Source organism: Equus przewalskii, chromosome 2, assembly GCF_037783145.1.
Source record: "Equus przewalskii isolate Varuska chromosome 2, EquPr2, whole genome shotgun sequence".
Taxonomy (NCBI): domain Eukaryota; kingdom Metazoa; phylum Chordata; class Mammalia; order Perissodactyla; family Equidae; genus Equus; species Equus przewalskii.
In genome coordinates this window covers 65,605,152-65,632,154 of record NC_091832.1, presented here as the reverse complement: position 1 = coordinate 65,632,154, position 27,003 = coordinate 65,605,152, and the positions used below count along the sequence as shown (strand labels likewise).

General features: G+C 39.8%; 1 protein-coding gene and 1 long non-coding RNA gene across 18 annotated transcripts in view; both read right to left on the bottom strand.

The window, feature by feature from the left end:
- Positions 1-529: 529 nt before the first annotated feature.
- On the bottom strand, positions 530-9,404 carry LOC139081668 (uncharacterized). Of its 2 annotated transcripts, XR_011536860.1 has the most exons (3): positions 9,277-9,404; positions 7,324-7,578; positions 530-999 (listed from the first exon to the last, which is right to left on the bottom strand). It is a non-coding gene; the product is annotated as an uncharacterized lncRNA (long non-coding RNA). The 2 variants fall into 2 exon arrangements; XR_011536862.1 differs by lacking the exons at positions 7,324-7,578; positions 9,277-9,404 and adding an exon at positions 3,982-4,117.
- Positions 9,405-12,603: 3,199 nt separating this feature from the next.
- The window catches only part of MFAP3L (microfibril associated protein 3 like), a 42,681-nt gene continuing 28,281 nt past the window's right edge, over positions 12,604-27,003 (bottom strand). For 8 of the 16 annotated variants that reach the window (XM_070608124.1, XM_008524910.2, XM_070608101.1 and 5 more), the window contains one exon: positions 12,604-18,375. In XM_070608124.1, coding sequence (XP_070464225.1) covers positions 17,441-18,375 — 935 coding nt within the window. In that variant the 3' untranslated portion in view covers positions 12,604-17,440. Of the gene's footprint in view, positions 18,376-22,720; positions 22,898-25,305; positions 25,361-27,003 lie in introns of those variants that run through there. The other 8 variants (XM_070608152.1, XM_070608162.1, XM_070608171.1 and 5 more) reach the window with 4 other exon arrangements.

Here is a 27,003-nt window from a genome sequence, read left to right as displayed (position 1 = left end):
CATTTGTTAAATGAACGATAATTGTCATCATCATCACCATCATTATTATTTCCTGTGATACCATATTTTGATTTTGGTATTTTGATACATATTCTTCATATTGATTGATAAGAACCTGAGTAGAGCAGAATGGAAAACGGTCCAGCCAACAAATAGGCCAGGGTGTGCTTGCTCACCTGGCTGTGGTTGTTTGTAGATGAGCCAGTGAGTTGAGACAGGGTGGTCTATTACTTGCTGGTAAGGATTGGCGTCCAGTCAGTTGGATTTGGACACTTAGGAATGAATTTTTCAAGGCTTTCTTATTGCCTAGTGATGGAAAATGCACGAATCTATCAACTTGACCTGCTATAAGTATCACATGCGCTGACATGAAGATACCAAGAGCTCAGCTGTGTATGCAATATTTATCTTACCCAAACTTTAGATGGGTATCAACCATCCCTAATCAAGTAAGAAAAGTCCCAGAGGCACAACAAATGGAAATGAAAATTGGATTCATGGGTAAATACTTTCATGAATCTGAGATGGATGAGTTTAAATAAACCCAACAGTCCAATTTATTGGGATGCTTTTATCAAGCGAGTGTAAATGGAACATCACAGGAGATAGGTCTGCTGGTTCTTTAGGCTGCAGAACTTGTATTTCAATTCTAAACCACACCACAATGATCATTAGTCATTCATGGTAGAAATCAATGCTTCCACTCTTTGAACAGCGTTTTTTGCTGTTCCCAGGAACTGCCTTCTCTCTTCTCTCAAGAGGGCATTTGGAAGTTGAAGCTCTTTCCCTCGGCTTGTTTATTGTGTTCTGTTCATTCGCAGAGTGGCGATGGCATCCCGTGCCAGTTTGGCAGCGTGAGGAGGGTTCACTCTCACATTCTCCCAAGAATAAGCAGTAGCTCTCTGGTGACTTAGAATTCCCTTCCAAACGAGGGCTGCGGCTGGAGAGGCCAAGAACTTTATTCCAATCAGTCCTAGTTTCTATGGCTACAGAAGTCCCCTGAAACAGCGACAGAAAATAAGGGCAGATTGTTTTCAGTTTCTGAATTCATTGATATTAAATGTTTTAAGAAATCCACCCTCTGAATCCTCTCTCAAGTCGATTCTTCTCTCTCTGTGTCTTCCTCTCTCCACCTCTCCCCTTCTCTTTCTCTCTCTTCTACCATTGGGATTATAGCAAATTCCACTGGTTGCCCCCCAACCACCATTCATCTGTACTGTCTTCCTTTCCAATATATCCCTGATTTTGTTCAGCCCTTTTAACAGTTGTGGATTTCAGGGGAGACTGGCCCTATTGACAGGGTGTTTATTATGATTGATATAAACCAGTGACTGACTTAGGGATGGGCATTTCACTCAGCCCTGGACAATGAGACGTGAGAGGAAGCCTGCTCAGTGTACTTATGAGAAAGATTTCCCTTCTTTAAAACAAAACAAATAAACCAACAAAAGAGAATAAGAAGAAATAGCCCTTTCGTATTTTCTGTTTCCAGATGACAAGTGTGAACAGACAATGCCTGCAGTTGCTCTTGCTACCTGAAGACCATGAGGGAACCCACTGACGGTCCAAGGAGAAAATGGGACTGTTGAAGCCTGGAGAAAACCTTGGTACGCAATCATGTGGATGATTTAATCTATATGGGAAACTCCCCACCTTTGGAGTTCTTATTATGTAAGAAAAAAAAATCCTAATGTTTAAGTCATTCTGAATTGAGTTTTCTCCTACCGGCAGCCAAAAGCATCCTAACTAAGCCATTTCATTTCTAATTGTTTGCACAACATGTCTTTATAATTCCCTTCTCTTCAGTGGTTTGGGGACTTTAAGACTTTCTGGTAATTAATAAGTCATGATACCAAATATTATGAGCCTGTATTCCCAACAAAAGATAAATTATTGATTCTAATTTTAAGTGCTAGAAAATTCAGTTATTTGCATTTTAGTTTCAATATACACGATGCCATTGTATATTTTCATATCACAACAGGCTTTTAAAGTCCTATCGTGTGAAGGAGTCCAAGGACAAGAAGATATTCAATAATTCCAAACATCCTGGAGAAAACATCTCTGTTAATTTACATGTTTATATACATAAATATGTCAATCTTAAGGAGCTAAAATGGACTTTAAAAAATCACAATATTAACAATTATAATTGTTCTAAACATCCTATTTTCTTTATGTTCTCCTCCCTATTTCTGCTAATGGCACTATAATTCTCTTAGTCATCTGGACTTAAAATCTCTGATTTATTTTTGGTTCCTCCTACTCTAAAAAGGATCTGTCGCCAAGCCCTCAATGATGCCATCTTAGAAATATCTCTTACATCCCTTCCATTTGCTCTGTCCTCACTGCCACTAACACAGTTCAGACCCTCATCAAAAGCCTTCTGAATTGCTTTACGGAGAACTTCCACTTTCTCCCCATTCATCTTTCTAAAGCAGAGGTCTGCCATGCCACTCTGTCCTTAGTGAGTCTGCACTGTCCAAGGAGAAAGCCTGAACGCTGTATACTGGCATTCAAGGTCCCAAGAGTGGGCTCCAACCAACTTCTCAACCTTCCTTCTCACTGCCACCAGCCTCACATTCTCCATACTAGCCCAATAGAAAGTCCTTTGTTGTCGTTTATTGCCTCGACCCGTCATCTCACATTGAGTGTCTTCCTTGGAAATGTCCTCCCTTATCTTCCTGTGTTCGAATCCTAACAACCTTCCACAGATTATCTGAAATTATTCTTTTCTTCACAAAGTTTTCCTGATTTCTCCCAGCCAAAAGTATATTATTCCTCCTTTGAATTTTACTATGATTACATCTCTCTATTAATGAAGGCATTTATTACTTTTTTTTTTTACCCTCTATTACAGTTATTTACTACGTATCTTATGCACTTTGTAAAAAGATGAAGTTCTTGAGGACAGGAACCAGGTCTTGTTCATTTTTATGTTCTTTATGGAGCCTAATATTTCTGTGACTGTTACAAACACCCAATAAATAAAGTTGAATTACTAAAGAGTGAATGGTTTTCTGTTGAATCCTGTTTTGCATGTCCAAATCTTATCATTATCTGATTAATTAAAATATAATAAAATTTTGAAAGAAAAGGGAAATTATTTGCTTCTGCTGGTTAGTAATTGACTACAAGAGGGAGAATTCTTTAATGAATGATGATTCACAATCATATTAACTACAAAACAGGATATATACTTTTGTTTTCTATTTCAGAGATATTCTTAATCCGAAAGAAAGTTTGAATAACATATATACTTCAGGATTATTCTCCCAATTTATAAGTACTTTTTGGCCTTTCATCTGAAAATTATCCTTTGACCTTTACAAAAGAGTGTTTTGCTTTATTGAAAAACATCACTTTTCAATGAGTCAAGAGATCATATGCATCAATATCAAGAAGAAGGATACTTTTATTTAAAAAAGTGGCTATTTCTTCCCTGGGTAGACTTCTCTACTTATCAAGGTTGGTTCACTGCTGTTCCTTGTAGGCATTATGATGAGATGCACAATTACCTAGTTACCGATTAACACAAGGACATCCTGTTGAACATCAGGAATCTCTAATCAGCTGGTCTGAAGAGAAACAACGTAACACACACCGATGCATGGGGAATTCTGAGAAATACCTAGGATTACTCTTCACACTTTCTTACTCTTAATTTTTTTCCTGCTATTTAGCTTAAATTTAATACACAGTGTAAAACAGAAGTAGATCCAGAGATTATTAGGTCAGGAAAACTGTATAGTAAATACACTCTACTCATTTTCATGAACTTATTGCTTATTGGGTAATAAGATAAGGTAACTCAATACCATAATAAGAATTGTTTTGGCACAGTTAGTTTAAGAACAGATTACAAAGTAAGCACTTGATAACTGGTAAAATTAAATTCCTGAGTATTTAGAAAGAACAATTAAGATTTTCACAGTATTCTCAGAAAAGTAAAAACCCACTGGGCCCACCTTCGATCTTTACCTGGATCTAGCAGTGCCTTTATCAGGTGGTGATAGAGAGGTCAAGTGGAGTTCAGAGAGACACAGCAAATAAGCAGAGAAGTGATTTACAAAGAGGGTAAAAAGGCTTTCTACCCTGTAGTTAAATAATACCTAGGGTCCAACCTCTCGTGACTCTGCAAATGCTAGAAAAGAGGATTTACAATGAGATTGGGCAGGGCTGATGTTACATAAGAAAGCAGCAGCTGAGCCACTGCCAGATGCCAGGTCAATGGAGAGCTCTGAGATTCAAGACCCTTCTCAGATTCATGTAGTAGCGATTATGAAACTAGGTCATTCAGGGGAGTGCAACAGAGTGGCCGCAAGTGGACTCTGGCAGGAAAAAGTCTGGAATCTGGCTCTGAATTCCACCTTCACCACTATCTCTAGAATATTGTTAAACTTTAGGATGGGAGGGTCATATTATTACCAAGACAAAGAACTGGTTGATGTGGTTACGAGTGTGTTTCTGTCTGTATGGGGTGTCGTGGAGGATGTGAGAGGGGCTAGGTTCATGGTTGCAGTTATTAGTCCCACTATTGCAAGATCACATGTATGTCATGTTGTGATGTGGTTCTGCTATTATAAGACCTGTCCTCTTGATTTTCCATACTTACTATTTCTGAGAATGATCAGAATGGCTCACAACCCTGTAGCACTTTTTCCTCCTCGTCTGCCTCTGGTAGCCAGTGGCGTGCTGGGTTGTGTGTATGTGTGTGTGCATGCACATGTGAATACATGTGCAGTTGTGACAGGGGGAGCAGTTCAGGGACCAACAGCTCGAGGCTTCTAAGACGAGTTTGCTCAGTGTCTTGGAGAGCAAGGATGAACAATGATGATGATGTTCTGATGGTGGTGACAACATCAGAGGGCAGGTCAGTGGAGGGTAGATTCAAGAAGAGGAGAATGTGAGTGAGTTTATGAGGTCCAGGGATCAGGACAGTAAGGAGGAGTCAGCCTAGTGGAGATAAATTAGGCCTGACCAGTTGTGAAGTTTGGAAAGAGAGGTGGAATCAAGGAAGCATGCAGTCTTACCTTTCAAAGGCCCTTGTAAAATATGAGGGGAAAGTTAACCCACAGCATTGAAAGCAATTAATATTTGGACATTTTTATGCATCTTAGTGGATGCACACCATGGCCAAGAATGGCTGGGAGGAGCAAGAGATAATTACGGTGAAAATGTGACAACCAATAAAGTCCAGTATCTCCTGGGGTGTATTGAGTAGTTGCCTGTGCGAATTTGAGCGCCAGGCTACCTGTGGAGCATCTGGCTAACTTCAAGATAGGAGGAAAACAAAGGTATTCATTACCCGCTGGGGGCTGAGGCCAAGGCGAGATAATGGTCCAGCCTGCCCCATAACAAGACAAGATGGAGAGGAAAAAGACAAGGGGAAAGTGGATTCCTCTGAGGAAGGAGGAAGGGGTAGGGGAGAAAATGGTGAGTCCTTGAGAAAATGAAGCAGCAGCAAGCTGCAGAAGCCCTTTACCTCCCCAGGAATGGTGTGAATGGCAGCCCTTCACAAACACAGGCACTGGCTGTGTAAAGCGCAACACATATGGGCAACACCAGAATGTGCAGGTGCAGGATTGTGGAGTCAATAAACGTTCAAGTTGGTATATTGTGCCAGTTATGTTTCTCTCGCTCCCTTCTCAATCTTGGAATAATTCCCTCACTTAAGGAGTCGCATTTTCCTGCTCCTACGAAGAGAGGTCCATGGACAGTGCTGCCCTGTTTGTGCCCTGAAAACAAGTCAGAGAAGAGAAACACCCTATCACTTAGGAAATAAAAATTTAAACTCATCAGCTCTTTGTGGATTAATTTTCCATTGGAGGCAGTCTGCCTTGGTGAAGATTAAGGAGAAGGCAGCACAGGCTCCAGAAACCAGATTCTCCAGTCCCACTTGTCACTCGAATGTTGTTTTGTTTCTTCCGCAGTAAAAGAAACCCAGAACAAAGGCAAGGCCATCTCAACAGTTATTGTATTAACCTATGACTGGGATGCCCTGTCCCCACCAATATCTGTGCTGCAGAAAGGATGTGGTTTTATTCTTCTCCATCTTCCACTGACTGTAAAGTGCTCGCAGAGAACAGGACACATAATGGCATGGAAGTAATTTCAATGTCACAATTCATTTTTCTTGAATTCACTGATGATTTCTAATTGTAGAAAATTGTCTCAGCAGGACACCACTAGAGTGGACAAAAGACTTTTAAAGAGCTCTTTCAAATATTAGGTGAAAGTGTGAAAGAAGAGAAAATGGGAAGAAATGTAACGTTATATTTTATTCCAGAAAAAAGAAATCCATCCAGAAAAACTGTCCAGAGAATGGAGGAGTCTGTACAAGTATGGTTTTAGGTTCAAAAAGATTCTTCAACATGTCCTTTTTACCCTTCACTGAGCCCTATGAATGAACACATTTAATCCAATTCCAATAAATTCTAATTAGCTAGAAGACATATTTGTTTTCATTTAATTAACACTTCCTAAAGGCCAGTAACCTTTAAGCTTCTGCGGGAAGCACTGTAGTGAAATGGATGTCCTTCCTGTCTGTATGGAGCTCACAGTGCAGTAGCTGAGGAATCTATTATGGTCTTGGGAAAATTACTTAACTTTCTGTTCTTTAGAACATGGGATCATCTATGAGGCTAAAGCGCCTGGAAGACAGAGAGGAAGAGGGTGTGTATGGTTACAGAGCGGAAACCAAGGAAAAGACTTAAGGGTTTACTCGGCTTTATCTAAATACTTTTTGATACGAAAAAAATGACAGGAAATGTTACATCCCACTGTTGATAATCGACTATAAACAATTTTGTAAGACTCTGAGATACAGCATGTGCAAAGAAAACAGAGCAAAACTATTGAATTAAAGAATTATAGAATAAAATGAAAGATTATAGTTAGAGTACAGTGTATAGATTTTGTGCTTTAGTCTTGAGTTTTGAGTGGAAAATACAGAACTGCAATGTTACCAAAGCGGCAGTTAAAGAACAGTTTTGAACTTGATGGAAATAAAGTATCCTAATTAATGTAACACATTTTAAACAAACAGGTATTTGAAAGATGCTTTAATGTTGCTACTTTACTGAAAGTCTGCCCTCCACTATCACTGGGAATCATTTCTTAGGAATGATTTAATAACTTGATTTTTGTAACGGGACACTGCTGATTAGCTTAGACCAAAATGCTTTAAGCATTGTGGTTCATGTCAGTGAGAAGACAACCAGGACTAAAACGGGAGGGATTTCTCAACTAGCAATTAGATAATGAGTAGACTTTCCTATGACTTGAATAATTGACTCACACAAGCTAACACACACTACTTACCATATTTTTAAAATTCACTGATATCTGGGCATGGCTGGTCTTGGGTAACAGGACGAGGTAGAAGTTATTTTTCAGTTTTCTCATGCTTGCCTTAGGCAAGTCCTCTTATGCTTCCAAGATGTCAGTAGGCATGAGATGCTTTCTGGACGCTCAGGACCTCCACGCAGGCTTGCCCTCCTGGAAGTCGCCTAGGAGTCAACATCACTCTTCTCCACCCTCTTCGACACTTCTGCCCCATAGGTGCTCAGATTTCAGCTGGATGTTAGGTAGAGTCATAGAGTTAAACCAGTTCATGCTATGCATTCATAATACCTGACAGAGGCTAAATGTAATTACAAGTCTAGCGTATTTGCATAGTGTGAAAAAAATGTTACTCTGAAGGAATGACTCTTTCTTGGTGGCAATTCAGCGGCTTTGAATGAGGACTCTTCAAGACTCCTCCAGTGACCCTGTTCAGGAATGTGCCTCCTGCACTTTCTGTTGAGTTGGGCAGAATTGCTTTTCCCTCAACACTGTGGCCAGTTGTCTTAATTTTAATACTTGAGATCGTATAACCGGTATTAGGTTTTTACTAAGGCCCTTAATACTTTAATACAACATCAGAACTGATAGATATTTCCTTATGGCCTTGGTGCTGGGCACTAAATTCTAAGTCGCATCTTACCCAAGGGAGAAAAATGCAAGGCTCACAAGGTCACCAGTATCAGAGGTTGTTTGGGTCTTTACTCATTATTTTTTACCACTTTGTGCCCTTAGTTTTGGAACTTCTGGAGTGGTAGTGAGTCCTAGGCATTCTAGACACTGGATGGAGTACTTTCTCTTTCCTTGAGACCTTTAAAGGCATGTAGAAATCATGCCTTTGTTCTCTGTTCTGCATCTTTAGGCTGCAAGAGCACTATGGGGTGTGAATTGAATGTCCAAGAGTTCCTCCACCAAGACACTGACTTATTCCTGCCTCAGATCCCCTGCTTCTCAAGGATTTTCTAGGATTTCAAAAATATGGCTGTACTTCCTTTCTGTTTCAGAAAAAATCTGTCTTCATTGTGTAAGTCCTTCTAAAGCGACAGGAAATCAGACATTAAGAAACTGATGGTTTGAACATATTTCCATGGAAAAACCCACTTACTACAATTAGTTCCAGATAAGCTTCACTTCTTTTACTCTAATTGAGTTTACTGATTTAAAAAATATGTTCTAGGGCGAGAGGTGGTTATAAAAGAGCAACATGGAGGATCCTTGTGGTGATCCTTGTGGTTCTGTATCTTGACTATCGTGGTGGATATAAAAACTTAGATATGATAAAATCGTGTAGAATGAAATACACGCAAATGAGTACATATAAAACTGGGGAAATCTGATTAAGATTGGGAATTGTATCAATGTTGGTACCGTGATTGTGAAAGTATACTATAGTTTTACAAAATCTTACTATTGAAGGGAACTGGGTAAAGGCTACATGAGATCTCTCTGTACTACTTTTTACCACTTGAAGTGAATCTACAATTATCTCAAAATAAAAAGTCTAATTAAAGATGTATTTTATGTTCTAGGCTCAGAGCATTTAGAAAGATAAAATTCATACATGCAACATATAACCAAACACACATGTTCACAAACAGTAGTCAAGGTTCAGCCCACCATAGTGGGTACGTAGACATTTTTGGTACCAGTTGGAGCAAGACAACTTCATGTTTAGGTAATGGACTGAATCTAAATTTGGTGTCATAAAGCATAGCCATCCTCTTTAGATCTCACACAAACAGGACAGTCAGGACTATAATTTTTCTATGATGGTGAGTGTAAATATTAAATGAAGAAGGAAAATAATCTGAAAGTTTAGAATTCTCTATTTGTATTGATTTTTATATTGAGGTGTTTAAAAAAATCTTGTAAGGAAAATGTTGAAAAAGACAATCCAAATACATATGTAAGAAATTGGAAGAAACGTGTTACCTGTTTTATGTGTTCTTGCACTATTTTCCACTATGCACTCTGTCTTTGTCCATTTGGGCTGCTACGACAAAAATACCATAGACTGCGTGGCTTGAACAATGAAGATTTATTTCTTAATGTTCTGGAGGCTGGGAAGTCCAAGATCAAGGTATTGAAAGATTTAGTGTCTGGTGAGAGTCCACTTCCCGGTTTATAGACCAGGTTCATCTTCTTGCTAGGTCCTCGCATGGCAGAAGAGGTGAGGGAGCTTTGTGGGGTCTTTTTTATAAGGGCACTAATCCCATTGACGAGGGGTCCACTCTTGAAGACCCTAATCACCTACCAAAGGCCCCACCTCCAAATACCATCACACTGGGGATTAGGATTTCAACACAGGAATTTTGGGTGGACACAAACATTTAGTCTGTGAGCATAGCATAACAACAGAAAGTCTTCCATTTTTAGCTATAAAGAAAAACATAGATCATCCAGCTGTTCTGCTTTATACTCATATACATACATAATCATATAATCATACCTACTTTACATAAATCTCTCGATTCAAAATATTGGGAGTAAAATGTTTGATTAATAAAGTAGTCCGGTTATTGAGAGTTAGTGAGCTTGAATGAAATCCAATTTCAAAGGATTCACAGAAAGTAAAATACATTTAACTCAATCACCTCAAATCCATTATGGAATGAGAGAAGATAACATAAGATATTTAACATGATACAAGAAAAATACATATATATTTTAAAATTTGGCTTAAATTTGGGTTTTCTTTTTTTCAGGATCTGGCAGAGTTTCAGAAATATTATTAATGTATCTCAATAATTACTGTGATGACAAAAAAATTAGGAAAGTTATATTCTGCACATTGAAAACTTTAATGCTTACAGATTCCTCATATCAGCTGTCATCTTTCTTCTTTCCTACAAATAGAATGTATTTAAATTTTCTGCAATTCCTGAGGTCTTAACACTTTCAATTTCCTTCTTCATTAGACAAACACATTTCTACAAACATGATGCCAGGTCATAATTTTTGTAATGTTTCAGTTTTAAAATAATTTCAAACATACCATTAAAATTTACCGCTTTTATGTTAAACTGATAAAATGTCTACTACATGGCAGATGAGTTTTCTACTACAATCTATCCCATAATCAAGCGTTTTACTTCATGCATAATAACCTGGTCTGCCGGCTGAACAGCTGAGGTAACGTTGGCAGGGAAGAGAGTAAGAAACGTCATCTGACAAGGGCAATCTGTATAGCTGGTACAGAGAATTTTACTGCTTTCTTCAGACAAACTTATTTTTTCCCCTTCATGCAAAAGCCTTGATGTTTAGAATGAAGAACCTTCTTAAAGCTTTGGGACAACTTTGTCCTCCTCATCAGAAGCCTACGTGGAAGAACTGTGCAGCACCCAGAGACACAATAATCCATCAGACTTAAAACCAGAGGCATCCATCACTGCAGGGGTCTCTGATACACATCAGCTGCACATGAATCATGAAAATTTTCAGAAAATAGATGCTATACAGCATTTACACCGAACAACAAAAAGTCCCTAATTTTGTTAGAGTTTTATGTGCAGGTATTTTTTGCATTATTCCCTAGGATTCCTATTCCATATTAAATTTTAAAACATGAGTCAATTACAAGAAAACCCACTCCATTGGTAGTGAGAAATTTGTGTTTTGAAAAATTCATATTGCTGTATCAACCATCATCCATATTTTTTAGCTTAACATTTATTAGTTATTTAGTATGAGGAAGAGAGTTATTTTACCCCTGGTATCTTCATTTTACCTAAGAGTGTAAATGCAATTGGTGCCTAATTCAATTGCTATTTAAAAATACCTCAATAGGCCATGTAACGCATACATATACTTCTTTCAGTATGTCAATTCTAACGGTCCTTGAAAAACATACTAATCTACTGAGGCAATTAATCTGCAACTTCATTTTTTTTTTTTCTGGCAGTTGAACCATCCTTGATTTAATGAGCTGTAGCCTTAAGGCATCTGAGGGGCTGGGAGGAGCACCTGATTCACCTGACTTCTACCTCTAACACCCTGTTGGCAGAACCTATTCCCTCTAAAGGGTCTGTGCCACATGGTGTGTAATTAATGCAGTAGTATCAGGAGCACCCCAAGTTTTTGTAATCCTCTCTTTTACAGAAATGCGTTTATAGTTTTAGTTTTGTGTTGGCAGTAAAAAGACAATTTTATTGTGGCAGGACTAACTCATGTTTTTAGCTTGAGAGAGCCCAAGGACCAGTGTGCTACTACTTTTAAGATTTTGACTCAGCACTCACAACCTGTCAACAAGAGAACACGCGGCTGCGTAAGGTAATGAGCTCCCTATTTTTCAGAGATCTGCAAGCAGAGCTGATACGAATTAGGCACTTTGTAGAAAAAGACACATAAAGCAGATAACCTCACACTTTCTTCCAACTCTATGACTATACGTGTCTTTGACAATCACTCAGATTAATATTAAGTCTTACTTAGCTCCTTTGATTAAGGCCCATGAAGAACACGGCATTCCAAAACCTGCAAAGAAATCTAGCAATTGTTTGTTCTGGGTCTGAAAAAAGGCACCAGTCAAAATTACCTCGTTAGGATGGAAGTTTCCCATTTCCTCTTTCATGATGATACAATTGTTAATTTTTCCATTAATGGCAGTATAATTCTCTTAAGCCCTTTTTTGCTTGAGAGAACCTATGGATGGTTAATTATATGCATAGTTCATTGGATAACTCACCCAGTTATTTTGCTTGGCTCTTTAGTCTACAGTAAAATACTGACTTTCTGCCTTGTTTGTTCCTCTTACTTTCCCATTTGGTAGTCTCCTTTCTCATTTGGTAGTTTTGCTTACACACCCCACATTTTATCTTATCTGAGAGGAATTCAGCTTTCGAAGTTCACTTACTCATTGTCAAAGGAACCTACTTAGCCTGTTTTGGGATTTGGCCTAGATTTGGTGTTGTTGAGGTGTATTGTGGCAGATTACTATGCATGCCTTCTCCCATGGAATGTTCTTGGTATGTGAGTTTCCTGGTCTTTTTGAATTATCTACAGTAAGCTTGATATTATGTGTTAAAAATTATTTCTTGATATAGGTAAAAATATTGCTATAATGTTTGTCAGGACAGAGTTCAGGTGTCTGCATTTGGATAAATTTGTAGTTTTACATAAAAATTATTTCATTTTTCCCAAGATATGCTACAGATGCAAAAACGTAGGGATAAGCATTGACCACAGATTTCTTATCATTGGAACGAGTAAATAAGGCCACAATCATGCACCCATCAAGTGGGACATAACACACATTCCACATACCTGCGCAAACCCTTTATTAAAGCAATAATCAAAATACAGGATGGATCACGTTTTTTGTGTTTTTTTGCTACTATAACATCAACTTAAATATTAGTTATTTGTTTACATTTTTATTTTTTTAAAAAAGTGAACAATTATAGTTCAAAGAATCATCAGTTTCACATTTCCGCCCAGATAAACTTTTTCATCTTATTTTCTGATTTTAACAAAGGACATCCAGAACCAGAGATACAGCAAACCAAACGTGAGTGCAAGCATCTTCTTTGACCCTAACTCACTCTAGTCACTCTATGGCGACTGAGAGATACATTTGAAGTCTTTTATTACTGGTTAAATAAAAATAATTTATGCCAGAATATTCTTTGAACTACTTGCTTTCTAATTTTGCATTCTCTAAGAGCTTCAATTTTGATTGTGGTATTCTAAGTATTAGTCCCCTTAAAAACAAAATCTCTAAAAAAATCTCAAAGATCATTATCACCTTCATATGATATTTTCTTGTATAACTGATCATTGGAAAAGATAATAAGCAATTCTGTTTTGTTTGATTTTTTCCCACCACTGATTCATTTAATCTCAATCTTATTTATCACTGTAGAAACCCTAAAAAAGTCATTAGGAAAATGAACTTTGTTATCTACTGAAGGATTTTTATATGAATAGGTAGGTGAATGTAAAAATGACCAATATCTTGAAGCTTATCAGGTGCTTGAAATATGTGCATGAATATACAATGAGATTTGGTAGATATTTAAAGAGTAGCAATAAATTAGTTTAAAAAGCAAGAATAGAAACATGGATTTTAATCTTAAGGGACTGCCAAAAGGATATGTGAAGACAGGTAGAGGACAGTAGTTGAACTGTGCTGAGTATAAAATAGGGTTTTGGAAAGATAAGTTAAACGCTCCAATTTCTTACCAAATGAAACACTGAGAGGAAATATCCCATTAACAGAACCATAGGGGCTGCTGTTGAAGAGTTTTAGCACTGATATAACACTCTATTTCAATTTGCAAATAAAGGCGTCAGCTCTGCCTTCTGAACGGTTCCTTCAGTGGCTGGGGTTGGTGTTCCTAAGCTGATCTGTGTTGGCTGCACTACATTTGGAGTGTGTCTGTTCAAAACATGCATATATTCTTTGTGCCTTACATTTTCTTCCTGTGCTAAAGAGCTGAGCAGATCCTAGATTACCAATAAGTAACAATCCAAGCATTAGAACATGTTATCAGTCGACTGAATAATTTACAGAGCCACAGTTCAGTTCAGTCTTTCCATCAAGTTGCTTTCTTATCTCACATTTGCCCTTCAAACAGAAGTTTAGACAACATAGACTTCTACAATTAAAAATGAAACCAACAACAAAAAGATAAAGAAGGAAAGAAGATTCAGAATCGATTGTGCATGATGTCAGATCTTTTAGCCTTAGTTTTGAAATAAGGAATGCTCATAAGCATCTGAGACAAATCATTCTGGACGTAACTGACGGCACAATGATGCTTGGGACAGGTAAGAACATTCAGAGATTTTAGAGTGATTTCTATGCGTTATGTATCACATTTGGTTCCTAGAGATTTTAGTCAAGTATTAGTAGTTCTTTTGCCAAGTATGATATACAAAAAGATGAGAAGAGCAGATGTGCCCTAAAGATATGAAAATATAATATATAAAACAAAACCATTATAAATTACATAGATTTTCAGTATAAAATTTTTTCCATTTAGAATAAATACCATCCAAGTTTACAGATCATCTAAGTGAATTAAATATGTACACGTATCTGAATCATTTTCAGAATTTCAAGAAAAAAACTGCTAGAGATATGACCAGATGACTCAGAAACCAGAAATGGTCTAATTTTGAGAATGCTTACATAAGACCCAAAGGACATGGCTTGGGATTTAGTGTTAAGCTTTTAAAACTTCCCAAATGAGTCTGACGTGCATGTGTGCACACACACACAGCCATACTTCTATGAATTTCTAAGAAGCTGAACAGTTTATCTTTGAAAAATCAGCCGAAAGTCACAAGGTCTTCCACATTTCATATTCTAGCAGGAAAGCCTTTCTCATTTCATAAAGACGCTGTAGGATAGGGAGAGTGTAGAATTTCTGGAAGGAAAAATTTCCATCGTGAGCCAACCTCCTTTTAGGTTGGCATTTTATCAAGAGTTTTTTGATGCCTTAAAGAGGGGTAAAGTTTTGAAAATCTATATGATCTCCCCAGTATAAAGAAGTTAAAACCAACCTGGAAACATTCTTTGGTCACAAATTTCTGCTCCTGCTTCAAAAAAACTCTGCTCATTTTAAACTTTTTACCCCTCGTCAACATCTAGATGGAACAGATGCCTTCTCTTATAGTTTCCATGTGGAAATATGCACAACGGTTTATGTGGAAGGACAACTGAATAGAATGGGAAAAAGTTCACACAATATCACAAAATGAGCTTAAGTCTCTGTTGTTGTTTTGGGCGTATAGATCCATGGTAAGAATTTGTTGACCTCCATAACAAGTGGAAAATATCTATATTCTAAGAGTTGGAGATAAAACTTTTCTGTAACTCAAATACATAAAATCCTAGTCCAGACAGCCCAAACAGGAGTCATGGTTTCTCTTGATTGCTCACTACTAATTTCTTTACGTGACCACCAAAGACACTTCAAACTAGATGCCAACAGTTCATCCTGGCCAAGAGATGTTTGATCAAACTCCATGTCTTGTCAGATTGTCTTCCACACCAGTTATTTATGAATAAAGAAACTGTCAGGGGCACCCCGGAAGCCAAACCCTCTGCCCTCAGCTACAGAGCCAGACCCATTTGCTGTAAAGTTTCAACAGCAAAAGCATCCGATCTCATGCACCCATTTTTGCTCCCAATGTTGCCTGTCTCTTGCAACGGGGACCAACATGGATGATTACAAACTTTCCATAAAACTATAAATGTCTGAGCTAGAAGGGATCTTGTGGCCCATCAAGTACAACCCCATATTTTGTAGATGCAAAAGATTAAACCCCAGAGAGGGGAAGAGAGTTGTCCAAGGTCACTTATCCAGATAGTGACAGAGTAAGAACTAAGCATCTGGGTCTGCTGTCTCATGACTAACATGGTCCATGTAACCTCCAATGTCATGACCCCATCACTTGATGTGACCATGACCCTTAGAATTTCTTTAAGCTTAGTGTCTCCCCTGTTCCTAAGTGAAAATGAAATAACAACACTCATTCTCACCACAATTCAATCTACACTGTGGAAGGGGTCCTAAGGAAGTCTTGGGGGAGAAGATCCATAACTTGCTTAAAATGCTATGATTATTTGAAACTGATCCACTTTGTCTGAATAAGTAATATGTATAAAAAATGTTAGGTGAACCCAGAGATGAAAGTGAAAATCTTGAACGTAACTCAGAAAAAGAGCAAGGGTGATAATATTGGTTTGGATCTGTGAGAGAGTGAGACCATTTAAATGGTGCTCAGAGCTCATCTAGTCTGCCACCTCTGCCAGATAAGGAAACTGAGACCCAGACTTGCCCAAAGCCAGGCAGCTGGTTATTGGCACAGTCAGGTAAGGTGTTGGCCTTTGGATGCCTAGCTTTGTCTTCTTTCCACAGCATCATTCTGCCTCACGTATAATAACTCCTTTCTTGTGAGACTACAAACTAATTCAATACTTTTGGCATCAAATGCGATGGTACAGTTATGCCACTATTCTAACCTTTCACTCTCCCCTTCAAGGACCAACAAGTCAGCTACGCAGTTTACAAAAGCAGACCTGGTCACACAACTTCACAGATCCTGACGTTTGCTGCCCCAAATCAAGCTGGAGTCACCTGATGGCATCTGGTCCTTGCAAACCCTTCTGGGAAGCCAATATTCTACAACCTGCAGGCATTCAACGAATGCCCCTGTCTTTGGAAGCAACAAATTTCCCAGATAAAGCATCAGTCTCTGTTTGGAGGGTGATGGTCCTTAAATGTAAAAACAGCAATTTTCATGGGTAGAATGGGTATATTCAACCTTTCACAATCTCCCTCCAACCTCGGTTGAGCTCACCAAAATGCTCTCAGAAATGGACAGGTAAACACATTTTTATTTGGCTATTAAAGTGCTATTCCTGGGCAAAGCTTTTCTCAGTTTCACAACAGCAGCTTCATTGGAAACAAAAATAGCAGTGTACGGAGAGAGGCCTGGGAAATGACAAAAAGAACGAGCCTACTAACTACTTTGGAACATTATAAATGACTTGTAGATATCAGTCCTCGTACGGGTGACTGACACCAAAGCCTCTGAGGTAAATGTTCTAGGGAGAAATAAGGACAAAGGGGCAAAGAGGACTAAACCAGAAAAACAATTAATATTAATACAAGTACTCCAACAAAAAGGGACCATGAAAGGAACAAAAACTGAGAAGAAAGTGCAACAAACCCACGTACGTGCATTTACTATTGTAGCAGACCTATAATTTTTCAAAGGAAAAGCAATGCAGTGTGCATTGGAGAGGGCTCTTGAACTCGGAATATCTTACAGTAGTGTACTCTTTGCCAAAAGGGCATCGCCAATTAAGGTATTTGGCAGAGAAGAGCCTCTAAAATTCGTATCACATGGACACTTTCTGTCCAGTAGTATCAATTCTGCACCCTGATGTTCCCCGCATCCTTTTCTACTGGGGAAATTCCAGTCACAGAAACTGCACACAAGTGCTTCCCCTTTTGAAATGGCATGTCTCCTACCTAAGGGATGAGCATCTCCTGGTAAGGCTTAGCGGCAAGTGCGTACTACATCGGTACTACAAGGAGCAGCCCCTGATTTTCTTGATATGCATAGCTTTTTGGAGTTGATATTATACATGGCTTTCGTAAATTATGCAGGTGTTTCTGTCACGTGCCATTACTGGCTCTGTAGTTTCCAGGTGAGCTGGCGGCAGGACTCTATCTGATACCTCAACAGGTGTCGGCTCTTCCGACGTTAGCTCCGTGGATGTTACATCTGTAGAAGGCTCCGCAGTTTCTGGAGAACGTTCAGCGGACGGTTCTGTCTCCTCTTCATCTTTGACTTCAAATGGTATACCCTCTTGGTCGTCCATGTGATCTTTTTTGGACTGCGGGTGAATGGACACCTTGATGGCAATCTGCTGAGGCTGTTCATGCAGCGATGAGCCGTCTGAGTCGGCGGTGGGGGAGTCACTTCTCTTCAGGGAGTTTGGGATCATGTACACCTCATCCCTGTCGGCGGCCTCCTGGCCTTCTGGAGTGTGCCGCACAAAATTCTGCCCTTGCTCCTCCAGCCCAACCACTTCCATGATCTCTTCCATGATAGTTCTGCAGTTCATAATGAGGGGAGGCAGAGGCACACTCCTGGCAAGCTCTTCAATATAGCGGGCAAACTCCATGGTTTTGAACTGGGTGACTTTGGCAAGCTCTAGAGTTTTGGCTGAGGTGATGATGGGGATCCGCTTGGCGATCTCAAATGCCTTTTGCAGCTTCTCCGCGCCTTCTGTCCTAAAGAACTCGTTGATGGCTTTCTCGGTCTTCTTCAGGTGGCTGCTCATCATGCACAGGCGAGTGATGTTGAGAATCATGACGATGGTGAAAGCCACGAGGCAAACGACCATGTAGTAGACTCCCATGTCTCCAGAGGTAAAGATGACTCTCAGGGTCACTGTGTTGTTCACAGTGCCATAGGCATTAGAAGCAACACATGTGTATTTACCTCGGTCTGAAAAAGACACCTTGGTGATGTTCAGGAGGCCACTGTCGTGCATCTGCCATTTTCCTGCTGGAAGGGAGAGGAGAGAATTCAGACAACTTCCTATTGAAGTGACTACAAACTCGCACATTACTATTACTACTGTTACTACTCATACTAATGATAACGACAGCAAACATTTACTTAATGTGCTTGCTATGTGCTAGACAATGGTGTGTATTACCTCACTGAATCTTCACAACAACTCTGTGAGGTAGGCACTAATACTAGCCCTAGTTTACAGGGTGAAGAAACTGAGGCAGAGTTAGATTAAACCACCTTCCCAGCATCACCAGTTTGGGAGCAGTAGAGCTACAAGATGACCTTAAGTCAAGAGGCTGTATTCTTAACTACCGAACTACACTGTGTAATTCCACATCCTAGTGAAAAATATAAAAAAACCAACCACCTGGAAAATACTGTGCTCTTACTAGAGAATTCCTTGACTGTAGCATGTGATTTTCTAAGCTGCCTGTGAGCACGCCTCTACTGCATATACGTTTGCTGAGGAGCTTAATGCTTCTCAGAATATAAAGTATTTTAGGATCAACACAGAATCTGGAATAAATCAATTAAATTATAATTGTTTATCTGGGTTTCTCACATTTGCGATGGAAGTTATCCTTGTACGACCTCAGTTAATTAAAACATAACTTCTTTTTTTTTTTTTAAGATTTTATTTTTTTCCTTTTTCTCCCCAAAGCCCCCCGGTACATAGTTGTGCATTCTTCGTTGTGGGTTCTTCTAGTTGTGGCATGTGGGACGCTGCCTCAGCGTGGTCTGATGAGCAGTGCCATGTCCGTGCCCAGGATTCGAACCAACGAAACACTGGGCCGCCTGCAGCAGAGCGCGCGAACTTAACCACTCAGCCACGGGGCCAGCCCCTAAAACATAACTTCTATCATTAATTTTGAGACTCCACAATGAACTGTCTATACTACCTCAAGTTACAGCCTAACAATGTGCAGATTCAGAGGCTGGATATGAATTCATATCAATTTGTTTTAGCCTTGCAAATAAATTACAGACCCATTAGGTTGAAAATAAGCCTCAGACGATGGAGAATGCATGTTGATAAGCGCAATTCTTCTTTCCCCTTCTGGCCTGGAAAGGATCTAGCTTTGCCCTGGAAATAAGGTTCTAAATCGGGTGAAACTCTCGAATTGGGATTAATTCTCGGTCTGCCTGTGCACCTGCAGGTCAGAGGAATCTTGGGAAGCTTAATACTAGATTTGGCTTCTGGATCTTGGGTCTGAGCCTTTATGAAATCCTACCACCTTCCTAGACTGTCCTATAGAGAAAGGAGGGTCCAGCTCAGGCCTCTTGGGAGCTCTAAGGAGCAGGTAGATATTTCTCCAGTAGTTCCGTAAGCCAAATAGAGGAACCTCTCCTGAGAGATGGGGCAACTTAACATGTAGTCTCCTTTTAAGTATCTATGATTGCATTGTATCTTTACTTGTTTCTTCCCCTTCTGGCAGTGACCTTTAATTCTAATTAAGAGTCTGATATTTCCCAAGAACAACAAGGAACATTTTCTTTTTTTTTTTTTTTTTTCAAACTTGAGAGCACATAAGTGACCAAGATTTCAAGGGCCTGTGGAATGAGGTAACAGAGGGCCTTCTTTATTCCAGCATCCTCTGCTCCAAGGAACATTCTTAAGGCAGCTAGATGGAGCAGGGAGGTGCCTTCTGGGGGCCCACAGGCCCTCCTACTTGCTAGCCACGGTGAATCTGGCAGGATGCGTCTCGTAGATGCTGTCACATTACTTTGCTTTCTGAAAGAACATCTGTGAAGAGTGGTTCTTGGTGTCCCTGGGTAACCCTTTTCCAACAATTCAGCCAGTGTGTTTTCCCTAAGAGTAGAAAACACTGGTTCGGGGAATCTAGTGAATTCTCAGTCTCTTGTGAATGTCCATGAACAGATCAACCTAGCAGCTGATCTATGAAGTTTCCTCTCATTCAGACGGTTCAGGGGCAAGCCTTCTACCCCTTTCATTCCCTGAACATGAGTTTTGATACTTCAGCTGCAGATTTATAATACATATATAAATCTGAATACATAATGACCTGAGGCAAGGGAAACTGTCAACTTATTTTCTTAAAATTTACATGTTTCATAAAAGTAGACTACAGCAGGTAAAAAAAAAAAAAACCTTCTATTTGACTGAAAGCTTATTATATAGAGAAGGTATTGGGTTCCAGAGAATTATAAACTATACTTATAATAGTTTCTCATATTTACCTTCCTTCCTTTGTTGGAGAAATATAACAAGAAACAGGGTGGAAGAGGGTGAGAAGGTGAGGTTATTTGTATGGGGAATAGTTAGAATCAATTTGTTCACCCCCTCACCCCCCACCACTCCTTTTATGGAGGAATTATCTGTAAACACAAGGCTAGGGCAGTCTGAACCTGGGTGTAGAAGAAGAAAAGCAGACAAGCACATTAGATTAAGAAGGCAGGCATCTGATAGCTATATAAACAGCTTTCTCCCCACACCTAAATAACAGTTTCAGTCATAATGGTATTCTAATTGTTATAGAAAAAAGAAACGTGAAAATACATACTTTCCTCTGCTGACTATTTAAAAACATTTCTAAACTTGAACTTTACAGTTATTTCCAGACACACTTTTAATTGTCTATTGACATGTATCTATGTATCCTGGACCCAAATGATTCAACTCAGATAACAACTTAGACACTTCAAAAGTTTCTTGTCACACTGTCAAGAGATATTGTTTGGAATCAAATATAACATTATTAGGTGACACATGGTTCATTTTGGGGAAACTTGTGTGATGTTCAGCAGATCAAACATTACTTAGGAGGATATTCTGCTTCTTCGCCCAGGATAGTGGGTCCTTAGAGTAACATCTTTTACATATTGTATCCAATAATTAATCTCACTTGTTCTTAAAGTCTGAAGCCCAGCCCATGTATCTGCAAGGTGACTCTATCTGCTTAACTATCAACCACGACAAATATGAATCTATATATTATGATCCTAAAACAGTTGGGTTATTATCTATAATCTGAGCTACAACACCCTAGTTAAGTGATTGTGATCACATTTCTCTCTGCCAGCAATTTCCTGTTTCCAATTTACGACAGGGACACCAAGACATCTCTATAGTTTTCAGTCCTTTTCTAGATTTCTCTTATAACAAATACCATATTTATTTACGGATTAAGGTAATATTAATGCCACTTAGGGTTCCTCTCAGATTTGATATGATAAAATGAATATGTGACCTGGATTAAACATTCTATTACCAGATCACAAACCAAGTCTTTGGAACTCAAGACATACCCACATATCTATCCAAGTCAGAAGGGCTAAGATTCACATCTCCAGGTGATCTATGTCTATATTGCTTCTTTTTAAAAGGCTGACACATTCACTCCTTCCCAGAAACTAAGATTCTAAATATTTCCTCTCATCCTCAGCTTGACATTTCTTTTGAGGAAGATTAGCCCTGAGCTAACATCTGCTGCCAATCTCCTCTTTTTGCTGAGGAAGACTGGCCCTGAGCTAACATCCATGCCCATCTTCCTCTACTTTATATGTGGGACACCTGCCCCAGCATGGCTTGATAAGTGGTGCCATGTCCATACCCGGGATCTGAACTGGTGAACCCCGGGCCGCCGAAGTGGAACGCGTGCACTTAACTGCTGCACCACCGGGCCAGCCCCTCAGCTTGACTTTGGATTAGGGGAAAATAAAGATTTCTGCATTTTCTACTACCATATGCAGCCCTGAAAACCATGAAGATGGCACAAATTCCACTCTGGGGGTCTCTTCTCACATCAGGTTTGGGCCCAGGCTCACGAAGAATCTCCCTATGGTACCCGCCCAGCCGGGATCATCTTGAGAACATTTTCTGCGCTGCGTGTTGCCCTTCACCTCAGTCTGTAAATACCTTGCCCCAAGACTCGTTCTGGTATGGTCCTGACTTGAGCTGTCAGAAAGTTAAAGAAGTAAAAACCACCACCACTGACTGTCACAGGAAACCTTCAGTGACATATACACAAAGTGGTATACGCGGTGCCGTCCCTGTGTATTTTAAACTGTAACTGAGTGGGAATGTCAAAGGTATGTGTTGAATTTTCATTAAGCTGCATCATTTTGGTACAAATAAACATCTAACATGTCAGCAGCTGATGCCACGCAATGATTTCAGAGGAGATCAAAGAGGCAGATGTTTAACGACGACTTTCTGAATATATATGAAAGATTATGTGTAAAATATTTCCCTAAGACTCTTGATGCTCGTTCACTTATTCCCATTCTGTCCTGGCTCAGACTGTAGCTCCGCCCTTGGGATGCCCTCCCCATGTCCTCTCTTCCCACTCTGGTCCTGTAAGGTGACACACACCTGCAGGTTTCAGGCTAAAACACGGACACACGCAGGAGGAGGAGGGCTCTGCATCTCTTCTGGAGACTAGAGTTTGCCCAGGAATCTGTCACAGTCTTCTCCAAGAAACTCAAGGTGCAAGAATCACACGTGAGCATCTCTCATGTGTGAATGGAAGTGTTGTGGTGACAGCCTCTCCTTTGCAAAGAGAAAAGCTAACAGATGTTATTTCTTATCTGTACCGCAGTGTGTATGCTACGCTCTATAACAAGCTGACGTTTTTAGAACGGCAGTGATCTTTTTTAATCTTGTTCATGCATTCAGTCAACAAATATTATTGAATAAATTGTCTATATACCAGGCTCCATGCTGCACTATGTCAATACAAAGATGAGTAAGACATGACCCCCGACTGTAAGAACCATCCAGCCCAAGGAGGGACACAGACTCCAAGAAACAACCGAAGGATCATGTGGCAAACACACTGGCAGGGGGCAGTGGGTGGGAATGGGGAACAGCGAGGATGGGGCTTCTTAAGAGTGCTGAGCAGTACTAAGCCAGGGTGGGCTGGCATGGTGCTGGTAGGAAGAGGCATGGAAGTACAAGGAAAGGACTTTTAAGGCCACAGGAGGATGGGGAGGGGGAGAGCATTTGAGCAAAAGAGGTAAGCCAGTGTGTGCTGCTGCAGTTGCAGTTGACATGTTTAAAACAAGAAGGGCTTGAGTGGAGACAATGCTTGAGAGGAATGCAGGGCCAGAAGGTTCAAGAGCTTGACATTTACCCTGTGGGAGAACAGGAGTCCCTCACTTTACAGGACTTTTCCCCTGACGGATCCACATTACTTCACGTCTTACAGGTGTCCCAGGACCTATGCACATGCCTCCTCTGCCTGGAAAGCTCTCCTTCCTCCGTACTCCAAGGCCCCTATCTCACACATGCTTAGCCCAGTTAAGACACCACCCTTGCATTTCCCCTCCTTCCCTGAGAAAGCCTTCTCTGACCCTTGATAAAATCACGGGAGGAAACCTGAACATCCAGAAGCAGAGGCTAGTAAGCGTGGGAATTTTAAAAATAAATAAGTCATTTCAAATCAGTGGAGAAAGCATATTGAGATAATTGACTATTCATGTGAAAGAAAATAAAGTTCAATTCTTACTTTATGTGATACATAAAAATAAATTCCAGGTAATCTGAAGATCTAAATGTAAAATTAAAAGTATAAAATTAGTAGAGAATATAAAAACATTTCATAGCCTTGGGAGGAAGGCCTTTTTAAGTATTTCTAGAATTCTAGAAACTGTAAAGGATAACATTTGACGGATTGGATTTCTCCCAAACTAAAATTTCTTACACTATAAAATATGCCACACTAAAGTTAAAAGCAACTGACAGAGTGGGAGAAAATTCAAGAATATTTGACAAACAATAACTATAAAACATAAAGAACTCCTATAAATCAAGAGAAATAACCCAAAAGAAAAACACGGGAAAAATATATGAATGGATAAATTACAGAAAAAAGGAATACAAATGACATCTATGTGTACAACTAACGATTGTATTATAATACACTAACGATTAAATTTTAATTAAATTTTAAAGTAGTTTTAAAAGACTTAACTTTTTCACTGTTCAGAGCGCTAAAGAAAGGGGAAGGCATTGATTATATGCTATGTTGCTACAAGAGCCCATGAAGGGACACTCCCACACACTGAAGTGGGAATTGGGTTGGTAAAACACTTGGAAGGTTGACTTGGAGGCATCTATCAAAATTTAAAGTGAATATAATCTATGACCCACTTTTAGAAATCTTGAACCTCTTCAAAACGGGCAAGCCTAGGCTGACTGGAAAAATACTAATGAACGTAAGAAAATAAAGGTAATGAAAACGATCTCCTTTTCAGAATAGTTTTTCTCCTCAGGGATGTGGTTCTAGAGCTTTCCTCCCCTGCCAACATTCTCTGGGAGAAGCCATAACCTTGGTCCCATGCCAGGAAGGTGGCTGACCCGGTGCCAGTGTGCCCACCATGGGCCATGCACACATGGAAGAGGAAGTCACTCAAGGCAGCACGATGTCATGTCAATAGGACAGTGTCAGGTAGACTGTCTAACAATTAGGGATGCGGATCAACAGCATCGTATGGCTACAGTTAAACCTGTAAACATCAAGAAATTCTATGGTATAGGGGTTACTATGACTCAATGTGAAACCAGCATATGGCACCAGATCAGAACTATTGCTCATGCAAACATCTTTTGACAAATTATTGCTATCTAGGAAGGAGCAGCATCAACACCCTCTGGAACTGAACCACAGGAAAGGGAGAGCACAAAGTACAATGATTCTGCAATTACAGCTTTTCTCCAAACACCATCTCTACTGAAACCCTAAATCCTTCCTGCTTTTCCTGAGGATCACTAAGCATTAAAAATTAACATTAGACCCAAATGCTAAGCTCTCAGAATTTCCCTCAAATTATTTATAAGCAGAAAAGGATTTCCTTTTCCTTGGTGATATCTTCCTGTGAATGTGTAAACAAACTGATGTATGGTTTGTCTATATCTCCAATGAATAGGGTAAAAAGATTAAAACTCTGTTCACAAACCTGTTTAGATACTTAGGCTCTTAAGCTCAACGGTGTTCAAGGAGGAGAGTTCAATCTGCCAAAACAAATAGGTTCTTTTCTTGAAACCAACTTAAAAGTTTTCAGGTGGTGAGAGTTCCAATCAATGTTTATGCAAACGTAAACGAAGTACAACATCCACTTGAATGGGTGTCGCATTGAATCGACACTCTCTAAATAATAACCAAATGTGCATGTGCGTGTGTGTGTCTATAAACGTGGTGCTTATCTTCCAATATGGGAAATACAGGCTACTGAAGAGAAAGGATCCATGCCTTTTTACAAAACATAATTGAAAACAAATCGAGCCCTGCATGGCTGCACCTGTTACCGGGCTTGTGCAGTAGATGACAGCTCCTTGAAGCCAAGGCAAAGAGTCAGGTTATAAACCTCTCACACTGCTGCAAGGGCCCTTGTGCAGCCCCTCCCCTATCCTCCCAAGAGACCTCTTCAGAGAGTACCAGGGCAGCCCTAACAAGCGATTTCCTACAACACGTGGAGCAAAGGTGGCCTGGGATAACACAGGCTTAGCACCGCTTTCAGCTCAGGAAGGTGGGGGTGGAAGGGCTGCGCTGTGCGGAGCCTGCAGCTCTGCTCTGCTTCAAGGTATAAATAATATCCAAAAAGAACCCACTGTCTTCCCATTTCCTGGTAAAGGAAACATCTGACCCTCCAGCTAATTTGATTTGGTAATCTTAATTTTTTAAAAAGTGCCAAGCATGTAATTCCATGTGGGCTAGCAATAGCGATAGTCTTTTCTGACAGTAGCACAGGTGGTCTTTCAAGACAAGAGAACCCTACACTCAGTTAATATAAATAACTTCCACTTTGGGAATCTCAGCTGTCACCCTTATCTGAGATGGATCTAGAAGGGTCTTTTCACTGCTAAGATTAAAGTATTCTGGGCTCACATCCCAAATGGAGCACAACTCATTAAAGAAACACTACAAATGGTGGTTTGTTACCAAGTTGGCCCTTAATCTGACGCGCTTTGGAAAATGAACCAAAGTACCATAAATTAACCACGCTTATGGGAAAATACCTTATGGATGCAAACAACCGACTTGAAGACCTACTTCGGAATAATTCTTTAGGTAGCTGAGGGGTGCTTCTCTGGGTTAGACCAGGATTGCTCAGCTTTGGCACTACTGACATTTTGCACCAAATAACTCCCTGTAGGGGTCTCTCGTGGGTGTTGTAGGATGTTTAGCAGCATCCCTGGCCTCTTCCCACTCGATGCCAGCAGCATAATCTCTCTTTTCCTTCTCCTCCTCCTCCTCCATTATGACAACCAAAAATGTCTCCAGATTTTGCCAAATGTCCTCTGGGGGGAAAATAGGCCCCCGTTGAGAATGACAGGGTTAGGCAAATGTAAAGTTCATCCTGTGCATAATATACTTTGCAATTTCCACATACATTGCTTTTTCAGAGGTAGAAGCATATTGGATATCAATGGACCCTCTGTACACAAAAGTGATGTGCTGGGGAAGGAGATGCCTCTGATGGAGGACAGGATTCCAAACTTGCTATTATATAGCAGGCACACATTATTTTGAAATTTCAAACAACACTTAAGGGATACAAATTTTTTTGTACTTCTGAAATGTCTTTTTAAAAAGGTGGAGAAATTGAGACAGAGAATAAGATACTGCCCAGAAAATTATTTCCTTTCTTTACAAA